The following is a 13,991-nucleotide window of genomic DNA, read 5'->3' on the forward strand; positions in this document are numbered from 1 at the left end:
TAACACAGACACGAGACGTGTGTTAAACATTGCTACATTTTAAAATTAGACGCGCAGTCATTTTGTGCAACACAAAGTTCTTTCTAAATTAAAAAAAAAAAACAATTAGTCTAAAAATTACCATATTTCATCATATTTTGACAAATAAATATTGAAGAGGCATTTGCTAATTAATTTTAATTTTTTCTCAGTGTAGCGTCTAAGGATTACTAATATCTAGGAACAATTCAAGAATTCGAAGAATGATTAATTCAGCGACTTAATCCGAAATAATAATTATTTGAATATCGAAAGATCGCATTGACGACAATACGAAGGGTATTAACTTTTAAATTAGCGGGGGTTCGCAGGGAGAAAGGATCACCCCGAGAAACCGAGTACGGAAGGATTGCCTTGGCGTCACGACGCAACATCTCGCGCTTTTTACCGCGCGCGTTGTCGTCGCGGCGGGTGGCGGCCTAATTATACGTGTTTCTCCGTATTTCTGGAAGCGGTCCGCGGATGGGGCGCGGTGCGGTCCGCTCACAGTACAACGGAGATGTGTTTCCCCGGCTTCAGTCGCGCGTGGTCCACCTCGAATCGCGCATATCTCGCAGTTGTCCCACACGTGTTGTATAAGGCGACGCAAAGTCCGACCCCCCCCCGAGTATCGGTATCATCGAAAATCTTCTCGTCCTCGTCCTCGCAGCATCCATTCGCTCATGAGGCGGCCACGCGAAAGAGCGAGATGGCTCGGATCGATTTTTGGCTTGATTAGATATTCTCACTGCAAGTTCTCCTCTTTTTGTTCAAGTTAATTTGATTTATTCCGTTCGATGAAACGTCTGTCACAATTTTAGCAAAAGTTTTGGAAAATATTGGTTCTCTTTTGAAACAAATATTGATAGACGTTATTTTCTAATATCGCTATTAGTATTTAAAAAAGAAATTATTAGCAAGGTAAATAAAATTCCTGCGTTTCGAATTAAATGATTTGAATAATTTTAAGAAATTTATAGAGTCTAGCTTTTATACCATTCTCGCGTGACAAAACTGAGAATTAGGTGGCTATGATCACGAATAAACTTGCAGAATCTTTTCTGACGCGACGAAGGATAATTGAAAGGATTTTTCGAAAAGTGCCTACCGTGTGAAGAACTTAGGGAGGAGTGACGGAGTTTTAAATTGTGCAAAAGGAAATATAGCGACGAGAAGCATGGCGACTACGGAGGTTTTCCAGGACTGGGATTCTCTCAGCTCAATGAGGACCACTACCAGAAAAACCACAACAACCACAACAACCAGGATAGAGGTACGAGTCGATAGGGTTGATTGGATTTCGCGTGTTTACTAAATATTCTGCTCTCCGATGCTCCCTTTTTCACTTTTAAATATTTGAAATTCTTCATTTTCTGAACTTTCAGATTTTTTTATCTACTTAATAATTTATCTGCAAATATATTCGGAAGTGTTATATTTATGTATTCACGATTTATGAATCTTTAAAATTACCCGCAATCTTGGGACTCTAAATTCTCGTCTCTTCAAATGTTAAATGTTCAAATTCTAAATTCTCCTCGCTATTATTCGTGTCGCAATTGAACACAAAAAGCGCTTCGCATCTGGAATTAAATCTGGCGATTTCCTGCCAGAATCCGTCGCGCGTTTTTGCTCCTTCATACATCATGCTGATCGCGTATCTTCACGCCTGTCAAGCGGATCATAAGCACATGAAGGGATAGATATAGGATGTCCACTTGCGACGCGGAAAACGCGCGGATTCGCGTCAGACGATTAGACCGGGAATGGGTGGAAAAGCCAAGTGAGCGTCCTTTTTCTTGGCGCGCGTGGGTCGAGCGCACAAAGTAGCCGTCGCCGCCGCATGCGATTACTCACCGGGAGTGGTTTACGATTTTCCGGCTGTTTATCTGTGAATCAGATCCGCAAAGCAATGGCGGCCTTGCGTCCTGGCAGCCGTTCTGTAAACGCGCCGAAACGCTCTGCGGTTTGCGACACACTCGTGTTTTCGAAAAAAGTCACGAATTCTCTGCCTGTCAAATAAAGAATTCATTACAATTGCGTGTTAACTGACTCAACAACCTTAAGTCGTCAAAACATTTTAAATTGTTAACGATATTTGGACATTTTAAGTATCAGAATCGAGAAAGGAAGCGCTTATCTATATCTTTTGATAATTTTTTCGACTTGTCTGAAGCATTTTCATCGTATGGCGCGTATTAGCCTGTTATATCTTGTATTAACGAGAGGACAGAGAGATATATACCGAGAGTATAACGAGCGCAAGATAAACAAGCAGCTGAATTTCCGACCTTGTTAGCGCCGCTTTTGCATTGACAACGACATACGACACATGTTGCGATGTGCGCGCCGACCTGCCGCGCCTGGTATGTTGGCATTGAAATCTCGGAACCGATAGATGCATCCGGTCGGGTCCACCGTAAAAATACGCCCGATATAAATAGGGACCGATGGTGACGATAAGCAAAAGTTACACGCGCGAGAGATTCGTCGCGTTTAAACGGGCCTTTAAACGCTACCTATATCAAAATAATAAGGTGTCTCTTTTTGTGCCGCGGCTGCGACAGTAGTCTGGCCGTGCGCCAGACGGCGAAAAATATAAAGATATATGTCGCAATAAAAAAAGACTATTGCGCAATTCGACGATGATTTGACATCCGTATTACGTGCGAAATAGTGAGGTTCAAGTCAAGAACAAAGCGCGCCGGATTCGCGTCAGTGGCTGTTTAGCGCGCTCCCGCAACTTTGGGCTCTCACGACCACGCGCGGATTCTATAAATTTCCGCGGCGCGTAATAATATTCGCGAATTCTTCGAACCACGTCGATTTGTTCGGCTCTCTCCTTGGGAGCAACAATGCGTTTTGGCGTATCGGCACACCTGGCTCGGTTTCCTTTGGCGATGATCAAACGCATGGGCCGTGCGCGAAGCCACGCGTTTAATTCGCGCCGTCAACGCTTTTTCGCGTATTTCCCGCGCCGCGATATTTCGCAAACACTCGGTAGCACTCGTTTCTCGAAATATCGGCAACGGTGCTCGACACGAGGAGATTCGATCTTGAAATTTCGCGCACTTATCTCGCCGGCCTTACGTCTCTCCGTTTGCCGATCGCCCGTGTGTTTTCGAGACGGTAAAACTCGGTTGGCCGTGAGATGTTCGAAATGCGTGCGCGCGAAGAACGAAGGCTTTTTCGCGCGAGAGGGTTTTCGCGCGGATGGCGCAAACGCGAGGGAGAGAGAGAGCCTCCGATCGCATTCAAATTCCGCTGCCAAGACGCGGCGGCTCATAAATTATTCGCGGGAGATTAACGCGCGAAGCATGAGGTATTACGGCGCGCGATACAAATCGCGCGCGATGGTTTTAGGCCTCGGAGCCTACAATGTGCAATTAGGAGCACGCCCGAGTACAATGCTAACGATAATTGACGGAGCGGCGGCGACGCGGGCGATTCGTGACGGCTGTCTCTCGCGACAACAATGCCGAGAGATGAAAGTGACTGGAAAAGTCACGCGCGCGTGAGAGAATGAAGCGGGCGCTGCGCCCAGACATAATGGAATGTGCGTGTACGTCGCGCTCGTTAGACCGACGAGCGGAATGACGTACGGCCCTCCTTGCGATTTCACGCCCTAGGAGCGGCTTAAACACCTATCGGCCTTCCGGCCTACAACTCGCGCGGAGTGAGTTACGAGAGCGAGCGGGGTGGGGTACGCGGCGGAAAGGCGGATTCTGGCAGTTTACAGACGATGGACCGTGCCCCGAATTATTTACGAGCGAGATCTATTAATCCCGTGCGCGAACCTCCCGACGGCGGCGGCGGCCTCTCTCTCTCTCTCTCTCTCTCTCTCTCTCTCTCTCTCTCTCTCTCTCTCTCTCTCTCTCTCTCTCTCGTGCAAGCTCCCGCGAGATTCTCCGTTCGGCTCGTTTCTCGAGCTCCGGCTGCCAGGACACGATATTTTGCGAGGCGTTGGACCTCGCTGCTAAATCGGAAATCGTAAAACCGAGATTGTCGGGAGCCGGCGCTCACAATAGAATACGGCGCGCACAATTGGCAGTTGATTCCCGATGTCGTTTACCTCTCGCGCGGGCAGAGCCGTCGCTCCTCTCGCGACGCCCGATTATAAACGCTCCGACTTTTTGTACGCCGCGGGCCAAAATTAGGACCGACTCGTTCCGCGGTATTCCGCCTTTCTTTCTCTTAGACCATTCTAATTATAAGCCGTATGTACGCCGCCGGAAATAGAATCCGAAAGCTCCGCGGGGTAAATGAGGGGTTCCCAGGGTTTTTGACCTCGCTCGCGGTCATTATTCTTTCCTTCTTTCTCTCTCGCGGGACGGAAAAAAAAATCGAGTACACGTGGATCCGCTACCCTCGTGCTTGACAAACGGCCTTGAACTTCGATTGAAGCGCAGATGAATCTCCTCGCTTCTTTGCAGGCGCCGCAGCTTTTCCGCAGCTGGATCCGCGAATTCGCGAACTCTGTATCTGACAATGAAAAATAAAGGGAACCAGGTGCTCGCGACACTTGATCGGGGAAAAGCTCTTTACTCGATGCATTCACGAGCGAGCGTGATTTATTCAGGTTGGAGTTCTCGCGAAATTCCTCTACGTTTTTCTATCGCATTTCGCCTCGAACTCTTTCTCCGAGGTGACTTGAAACGCGTGGAATGTGTCTTTCTTGCCTCTTCCCGTTAGGAAACTGTTGAGAATATCGTGATTTTCATACGAAGAAAAATCTACGTAATTTTTCACGTTGAAAAATTTAATTCGACAGCTTAAGAAATGATAATTTTAAAACTTTAATAAGTGTAGATATGTCGTAAAGGCTACCTCGACTGAAAATATAGGTTCTTGATTCCTCGCAATATCACGTTTTAGGAATGCGCAAATTGCCTGCATTACGCTAGATGATGACTCTTAAGGAGAGAGAAAGTTTCCACCTTGGACGTCCATATGCGACGCGTTATGGCGCAAGTAAATTTACGTTTGCATCGCGGCGTTTCATCCGGCGGGCGGGAGATCTCTTTTCTAGCGCTCTAGAAAGTGCGTTACAGAGATATTACGGACAATTGGTTTTAATCGTGCGAACGGGAGCAGCCTGCGCTTAATTGATCAAAGGAAAAGCGCGCTTACCAGAAAGAAAGCGGCCCGAGATGATGAACCTATTGTGTGTTCACTGCGAGAATTATTGGACAGTGTTTTTAGATTTGCCAGCGGATTTCTCTCCCGCGAGGGAGCGAAGACCGCGCTGATGTTTCTTTAACTAACTGTATTGCGCGATATTTGCTATCGCATCTTGTGCATCTTACAGCCTTGGGGAAAAGCGCCATTTATGAATCGCCTTTTAATTAAATCGGTAGCGCGGCATCGTCGATTGCACGGATCATACCGGATTATCGTTGTCGCGAGTCTCCTCTAATGTTCGCCAGACCTGCATACCTACCTACCTACCTACCTTCGAATACGTAAATCGTTCGATTATGCAAAACGCGAGGGCGGCTTTCATTACAACGCGGCGCGTGCACGTGCACGCCGATCACGCGCACCAAGTGTACACGGCTGACCTTTTCGTCAGTCATTGTTCCCACGCGCGTGTGTCGCGGGTGAGCCGTGGTCAGCCAGTCGTGACTAAGGGGGTCTTTTAAATGCACGATGGCACTGCCGCGAGATTAGATTGAAGAGACAAAGACTGTTTGCGCCAGCAAGTGTCTTTGTAATGCCGTGAATAGGAACTACGCGAACGGCATCGAGTAAAAGTATTGAATTGTATTCTCGAGCTTGACATTTTCATGCCTCGAGCACATAAAAGTCAAGAAAAAAAGTAATGACGTTTCTCTAAATTTTCTTAATCACACGGAGAAAACGCCAGTTTTGCCGAAGCGACCAAAACTTTTTAGCCAGATGTATAGATTTGAAAATAATTGCGCGGGATAATCCAATTGTAAGTGTAAAATATAATTATTTTGATGGGCCAACAAAATTATATTTAAATCATCAGCTAGTTCAATTTTTAGATAACTCCGGGCAAAACTGGTGTTCTTTCCGCGTCTTCTTCGAGGAGTCTCTGAGCATTAGCAGAAGCCCAAATAAATTTCTGGCGCACGAAAGAAATGAAGCTTTACGGCCGCAATAGCGCCAGCAAGTTTGCGCCGCACGATTACCCACCTCTGCCATACCTGTCAGTTTAACGCTCGCGCCATAAATCGCAAGTGTTCCCAAACAGCGCCGGAGATCTATAAACCGTCCCGAAATAGGCGCGCGTAACGCGTTTCCCTCTATCCGTGATCGATTTGCGCCTGCAGGACGCGGAGACCGGTCGGCTTTACGAGTGTGCTAAACTTAGGTCGCATTGACACGCGGCGATTATTTACGCACCGTACCGAAGATCGCGGGGGAAACAACCGTGTACCGAATGGATCCTGTCGCGGTTGGCTCGTGTGTGTGTGTGTGTCAGCGACCTCGACGACGGTGTCTCATCACCGGGGTTTCCGATCGATCACGCGGCCGGGATAGATAGCTGCCCATTAGTCGTCGACGGCAATTCTCTCTACCGCAGATCGCTATTTACTCATAGACACGAGTATACTATACTTATCCATCGAGTGCATTTCAGTCAATGATTCTGCGCTTTCTGACTTGATCTGGATTGGAACAATAATTGATTACGATTCGGACGATGGGGAGTATCGCGAGCTCTATCTCTCTTTCTCTCTCTCTGCTGTGAGATCGTTGATCGCGTGTCTAATCGCGCGATGAAACGAACGTAGCTCATCGAGCACGGAAGTGTGGCCATCGCCGATCAAGGTCGACCACGATCTCGAAATACACGCGGTGAACCGCGATCGGACGGTCCGAAATAGAAGACGCGTTCTTCGCAGTTCGTATTTTTGTAAAAGCCGAAGATGCGCCGCGAGAAAGCAACGAGATTTAAATTTTCCACGAGGAAAATTCATTTTGATTGCATCTTCGGCTTGTGTCGCAGTTCCTCTCTCGCTATTTCGAGATTCGCTCTCGAGAGACAAAGGCTCGTCGGTTTCCAAGACGAAATGCGTAGGACTTTTGTCGCGATTGCTTTCTCACAGAGTGTTTATAGATCTTGCGCTTTTTAACACTGATATTTTTATTTTTTCAAGTAATATGAAATTTCGTTAACTAATTGCTAGTCGTTTCCCAATAAAGTTACAGCTAATATTTCCTGAAACTTTTTTTTCCTCAGAAATGCTCGAAGTAATAGAGTCTGTTGGTTGGTAGTTATAAAAAGTCACTAAAAAATAAAAGAAACGAATATCAAAGTGATCTGTAGTTATAAAAAAAATTCTAAGGCAATCAACGATAGAAATTTGATGTTATCTCTAGTATAATGTATTGTGGTATTTGAATGTCTGCTGATTTTCAAACAAGGTTCAAAAGATATTTACTGTAAAGACCTGAGAGATTAGGACACGGCCATTAGACGTTTTTTACGATAACATTTATGGCGATTTCCATACGTTTGTGTAGTCTGGGAATCTATAAACCGTCTAATAATTCTGGGGTACCGCAGGCTTGCGATCGTGTGGCGCGTTGCGGAATATTAAATTATATTCACATTTCTACCTCCCACGACAACGCGAAAATTCGCATAGCGGCACATTCGACAATAGCATCTGCCGAGCGTATGGGAGTTTAATGAAAAAAAATTCCATAGGGGAGACGCGCGGCGTCTCCTGCATCTCTCTATCTAACGGTTGATATGCAGACGCGATGAGGTCATCCGGCGAGTCCGTCAGATGATATCACGCCGATCTCGAGCCGGCAACGGGTTGTTTACTCGTTACAAGGAACCGTCACGTAGATGAAAATGCCGGCATGGTAATAAATTTATCAAACGTCAGATGATATCTCATTGTACTTGCAACAGAGGATGGAGTATTTGGCCGCGTTGCTACGGCTACATGAAGAAATCCAATGGATAAGGTTTCACTCATTATTAATTTATACCCAAGCGAGAAAATTCTACCTTGCAATTTGTTTAAAATAAATTATACATTCTTACAAATTTCCGTAATAACAATTTTCTCAGCATGAGAGAGCTTTGCCGGAGTACATTATCCATGTCGTAATTTAAATTGGTGCTCAAGGGGCAGGAAGTACGAACAAAAAAAAAAGATATCCGCTGACATCATCGCCATCTGTAATCTGTCGCGCCGCGTGTTTGGGCGAAAAAAAAAGTCTGGAAAAACTGGATCCTCCATCTAGGGAAGCCGGGCCCTCCCTCCCCCCCCCCCCCTGGAGTCGAAGTGAAAGTCTTATTGAACGCAGTCGCCGGCGACTCGTAGACTTCGCTACTCGCGCACAATACCACTCTACTCGGTACTCTCATCGAGGCTCCAGCGTAAAACTCGGTTGTTTAGTAGCACTCCGGCCTCCGGGCGACTGTCGTCTCTCGACTCACGTGTCGCTCCTTGCGCTAGCGGTGTACGTTTTGTCCTCGAATCCGAAGAATCCCGCAGCCGGTTCCTTCGCGAAACTGTGCCGCGCGATTATCTCACATCACGTCACTCGTCCCTGCGGTGGCCTCCCCCTTCGTTGCGTAAGTACGACACCATTTGTGGTAATTACCGAGATTTGCGCCGGCGGCGAGTCGCCGTGGCGAGCCGTTGCGGGCGACAATTAGCCCGATTATACGCGATGAATGCTCCACTTCGCTCAAGGACCGAGCGTCATCGAGAAGCTTTGGCGATTTAATAAAAATTAATACTCGTTCGACGCGTAACATTCTCCCCGCGTTCGGCTCGACACTTGTCCGAGCTCGCGAAATAATATTGTCAGCTCTGTCGCATGAGGCACGTTATATGCCTTGATTTCGGTAATGCCGTCGCGTTCCATTGCGGCCGGTGAGCAAATAGCGATCGTTTCGGATAATGCGTGTATTTTGCATGCGCGGTACTCGGAGAAAATGAGCGAGCGCCACTAATTAACGATCGCCTAATATTTGATCAGCTTGCTGCGCATATCGGGGCGACGCCGAGATGCTTCATTATTCTAGTAATCGAAACCGTATAATATTGCGTACGTTCGATTGTTTCCGCCAAACAATTCTGCGTTCGCTAACCGTGCCTCCGGCAAACCGCAGTTCTTTTCCGGCAAAGTTGGTTTAAGCGGCCGACCATGCTGCTCGAAATATCTGGTTATCTGTGAAACAGGTTTGACGTAATATCGAGCAGAAGTTTATTGATCCATACAGGATCTTAATTAATTTAAAAGACGTGAAAATAATTTTCCATTTTTTCCTTTGGATTGCAAGAGCGAAGATAAAAATATAAAAATTCACAAGAGAATCTTCGATGCTCGATATAGATTTCAGAGTCCATTTCGTTCGATCTGACAATATTAAAGTTCAAAGTTTGCTTAAGACAGTGACACTCAAACTCTTTGAATTTGAAAATCGCAGCAATGATACTTGTGTGTAACCTTTAGAAAACTGTAAAAAAAATTGTATAGATTATTTTTAAAATAACCGCGCTTGCAAACCGCATAGTGTTGTTATTTCGATAGCTCGCATAAAGTAGAAAACGATATTTTGATGAACTACGAATCCGACGGGTTGCATCGTTCCTGCCCTAAGGATTACGCATAGCGATAAGAGGAGTGCGGGGTCTAAGTATTACGTATGATAATTGCGTGTCGGTAGACTATACAACTGACTGTACAACGAAAATAACTGAAATGGATCCCGGCGATCACTGACCTACGATACCATGGAGCGTTTCCGTCGTCACGCGTGTTCGCCGATGGATTTGCTTAATTTAGCGCTGCCTCGGGGTATTTCGCTAGGGCATCGACGTTGCAGACCGCATTAAAATTGCGACGCTTCGTCGCCGCCGTTGATAATTATTGCAGAAGGGAATTTTTGTCAGGAAGTCGGTCGATACGCTGTCCGTCGATGAATATTCACGCGGAATACGTCAGACGTCACAGTGGATGGAGTCTACAAATGGATCCATCTGCAATCTCCCGGTCATCGTGGAGGAAACTGACAGTTTTATTGAAACTAAACACGTCGTGTCAAAAGCGACGACTTCTCAAATGCCATTTACCGTTTTAGATTGGCTCGCGACGAGGAATATAGCAAATCCTGAAATAAATTGGAGAAAGGAATCGTTGAAAGGACATATCGCTTTTGAACTTTATCTGAACTTTACGTTTCGCAATTTACTTCGAAACTAAACGTTCCTCTGATCCTCGCACGCATTTAATTATAGCTTAATCCGTTTGAGAGCCTGTTTAATTCCTACTCAATTTCGAGTTGATCCTAATTTAATTTCAAATCTCGCTTCAATTTAATCCTAATTTTTGGTTATACGTCTACTTCAATCAAACTCCCATTTAGCTTATTAGCCCTTAATATGTATAGGTGCGCGTGATATCGATCCAATTACTAACTGGAGTTTCACATCCGTCGGTTTGTCGCCGACTAATTGAAAAGTTGACACGATAACCTAGATCGCGAGGTCCATATCGATACACTTTCACAATCGCGAAGATCGTGCTTTCCGGGACCGGGCGATCTTACTAGTTCGAGTGTTTGGCGCAACTCCAACGAGAATCTGTTTGTACACACATTTGTGCACACACGTAGAGAGAAGGAGAGAAAGAGAAAGACGGAAATCTTGATTGAACGATGGATCGAGAAACCGAGTAAGATCTATATATAGTCGAAAGATTTGTATAAAGCTTAATACAATTTAAGATCGCACGCGTTCACTCATTTTTCTGTCTCTTTTTTTTATACAAGATGAATGTGTTAGCGAGACAAACATTATGTAAAAAGATTAACATAAATTTAACTTTCATACAATTTGGAAAAAAAAGAACAAATTAATCTTACTGAAACATATTGTTTCAGTAAAATTAAAATTAATATGTATTTATAATATGTTGACACATAAATTTAATTCATTAAAAATGATTATGTTTAAAAACTGTAGTATTTTTATGTAATAAATCATAAATTGCTATTTGAACACTAAGAAATGTTGAATATCAATCAAACATAAAATAATACAATCACATTACGCTGAATTAACATTCGGCTATGTTAAAGAATCAATACAAAACTCTTAACAATTTAAGCAAAATCTTATCAACATGAATGCAAAATGTTTTCTACTGTGTATGGATCCGGACGCGGAAGGAGGAGGGGAGATGAACAGGGAACGCAAATCGACTACGATGGCACGAAGAATCGCGGAATTGTGTAACGCGCGCGCTTGGCACGCGCTCCTTACGTCTCCTTACTCGCGAATGCAAAACGATTGCGACCGCCGAGGATCGTAAATTGCGAGCCGCGCCAGATAAATTGTCCCGTGTATGATTTGCGTAGTCGCGAACGTCGCGATCTACCTCCGCGGCGGTTATTATCGTCATTACGCGATAGCGCGAGCGCGCTGTAATTATGCCGCGATCTTTTGACACGCGTGCTCGCGTCGATCACGCGGACTGCGAGCGGAGCGTAATATTAGCGATAATTATCGCTATTGATTATCGAAACCCGCTCGTACCGCGACGGACGTTGAACGCTGGGGAAAGGAAGGCTCGAGAAAACGGTCCAGGTCATTGAACAATGTCTCCCGACATTGTTCGCCAGCTGTTAGACGCGCATAAATACTGGGCAGCGTAACGCCGTGGAAACCGTTGCGGCGGCGGTACGTTACGCCGCATAAAACGATGTTTAACGACCGTTACGTCGCAAACGAACCTCAAAGATCGCTTGATTCATTGTACGCTCCTTCGAGTACGTTGGACGAAGTCGAGCGGAGGAACTGGCGGCTAAGACGGGGCAGGGCGGTAACGCGAATTTTCCTGTCGACGGCTCGGAAGCAGATTGATCACGGGGATTTCTACGCTTAACGTAACGTCGTTGTTCTAACGTTTATGTCCACATTTTCTAGAAATAGTAGATTAACTTTGAACTTGATTCTGACAATTATAAAAAGATTAAGTTAAACCGACACCGAAGTTAATCTACATTACTGGAAAAACACATTGACTGTTTTTAAAATCTTGAGACGTTAAATATATCGTTTTCTTTTTTTTTTTTTTTAAATAATTAGGTGAACCGTTTCTCCTCAAGTGAGTCGATCGCGTGCGCGTTAAGCAAAGCGAATAGCAACTGAATTACAACCGGCGCAGGTAGCATGGCATCGAAAGTTATCGTCACGTTCGACGACGTGGATCTCGCGGCTCTCTAACTTCCCACATCTGCCAGCCTTCCGATCAACCGCCGTTAGAAATTAACTTTGGACGCGGCGTCGCCGGTGCGATCCGCTCGCGAACGACTCGCTTTCCCATCAACCAAAGGGGAAAAAAGACCGATTGCGTTTTCCATTGCGCCGCGCGCCGTCACGGCAGCATTTTTGTCCTACTTCCTCGTAACGGGCTCCTGAGTTCCGCTGGAAAGTCTTCAAATTAGATAAACAACGAATCAGAGAAATGTATAATAGAAATCAAATAAGATCGTTACAGACAGCTGGGAGGCGAGTTTTTTTTTTCAGCCTCGGCACCGATGCGCCTTGTTGGTACCACGTGCGCGCAATAGGCCGCGGAATTATCACCTTAACATTGAAAATGGCTCTAGAAATCTGGGTAAAAATATCTCAGACAGACGTGCGGTCTATCACTGGGTGACTTTCGTATCTCTCGACTTTTTTTCACGACCGTCGTCGTCTGGCTGGTCGGCTGGCAAGCGAGGAAAATAAGGAAACACGGCGTTCTCCGCGAGAAAGATGGTGGATATTTTTAGTAGCTCATTCAAATTGTAGCCTCTCCGGAGACCTCTCAGGCTCGCTGTTGTTTATAATGTGATGGTTTCCGCGCTCGCGAATAATTTCGCATGTGCATCGATTTAAAAATAGGCTTCGCCGTTCGAGTCCAAGATCTGCATCAGTTGGATGCATAGAACAAATCGACAGGCATACACGAGAGAATCTTACAGATCCCTCGTACCTAGATCCTAGATCGACTCACGTGGGACACATGTTTATCGCTTCACTACCAGGTCCAAGCATTCGGAAAGCGAGGAGACTCGGTCTCTCTCTCTCTCTCTCGGTCTGGAATGAACGGACCATTAAATGGATTTGCCAAAGGTCCAAGGACCTACCTCGGCGGGTCGTAAACTAGGTGCCGAGAGACTTAAAGCGAGCCGACAGCCTAAGACGATGGGGAAGGGTCGCGAAATCGCGAGAGGGGCATGGTGGAAGAGGGAAAGGAGCGCGAAGGCGTTGATGCCAGGTCTACGTCCGCCAGCGAGTGCAAAGTGCTAAGTTCCTCGCGGTGGTCGCGAGGCAAGGGTGGAGTCCGTTATTAATGCGGGCCTAGGTCACGGGCGACGGAATGTCTCCTCGAGTGGTAGCCGCCGCGGCCGGTTAGTTCGTAAGAAGGCCAGTGGCCGCGCTCTCGCGCTCACTATAAATAATCGTGTGCGCGGGTATGTCCAAGTATAGCCTGTTGGGAGTGTGCCAGCCTCAGCGAGGAGGCCTCAGCTATTTTTGCGGGCTGTCGCTGCCATCAGCGTGCGCTACAACGCGCAACGGACACTCCGATCGGGACTGCCGATCCGGAGACGATCGCTCCGCTCGGTCTCTCTCTCTCTCTATCTATCTATCTCTCTTTCTCTATTCTGACAGATCTACGCGTACATCGCAGATCCCCTTTGACCTTCCTGGTTCTTCCCCTCTTCCTCTTCGATCCGATATGCCATCTCTCTTCTCTCGTTTGGAGATCTCTTTCTCTCGTTGTGACCTTGAGCGGCATCGAGTTGTCAAGTCGATTATGTCAATGCCGTGGGCCTCCGTAGATTACGTGATCCGTAAGGCGGAACAGGAGGGACCGGGTGAGAAAAGCGGCGGCGGGGTCGACGGAAGAAGGGGAATTGCCGGTTTTGGCAAGTTTGGATTCACGTGTTGCCGGTTTCACGGTCAGCCGAGAAACGAGGA

At 46.3% G+C, this 13,991-nt stretch overlaps 1 protein-coding gene across 15 annotated transcripts in view; it reads left to right on the top strand.

The window, feature by feature from the left end:
- LOC105829408 (tropomodulin) overlaps positions 1 to 13,991 on the top strand; it is a 47,756-nt gene that overhangs the window by 12,828 nt on the left and 20,937 nt on the right. Inside the window, exons 1-2 of one of the 15 annotated variants that reach the window (XM_028190594.2) lie at positions 557 to 939; positions 1,072 to 1,291. The exons of 13 other annotated variants lie outside the window; for them this stretch is intronic. In XM_028190594.2, coding sequence (XP_028046395.1) covers positions 1,196 to 1,291 — 96 coding nt within the window. In that variant the 5' untranslated portion in view covers positions 557 to 939; positions 1,072 to 1,195. Of the gene's footprint in view, positions 1 to 556; positions 940 to 1,071; positions 1,292 to 8,404; positions 8,588 to 13,991 lie in introns of those variants that run through there. One more of the 15 variants, XM_028190597.2, reaches the window with a different exon arrangement.

The sequence above is a fragment of the Monomorium pharaonis genome, chromosome 6 (assembly GCF_013373865.1).
Source record: "Monomorium pharaonis isolate MP-MQ-018 chromosome 6, ASM1337386v2, whole genome shotgun sequence".
Lineage (NCBI taxonomy): Eukaryota > Metazoa > Arthropoda > Insecta > Hymenoptera > Formicidae > Monomorium > Monomorium pharaonis.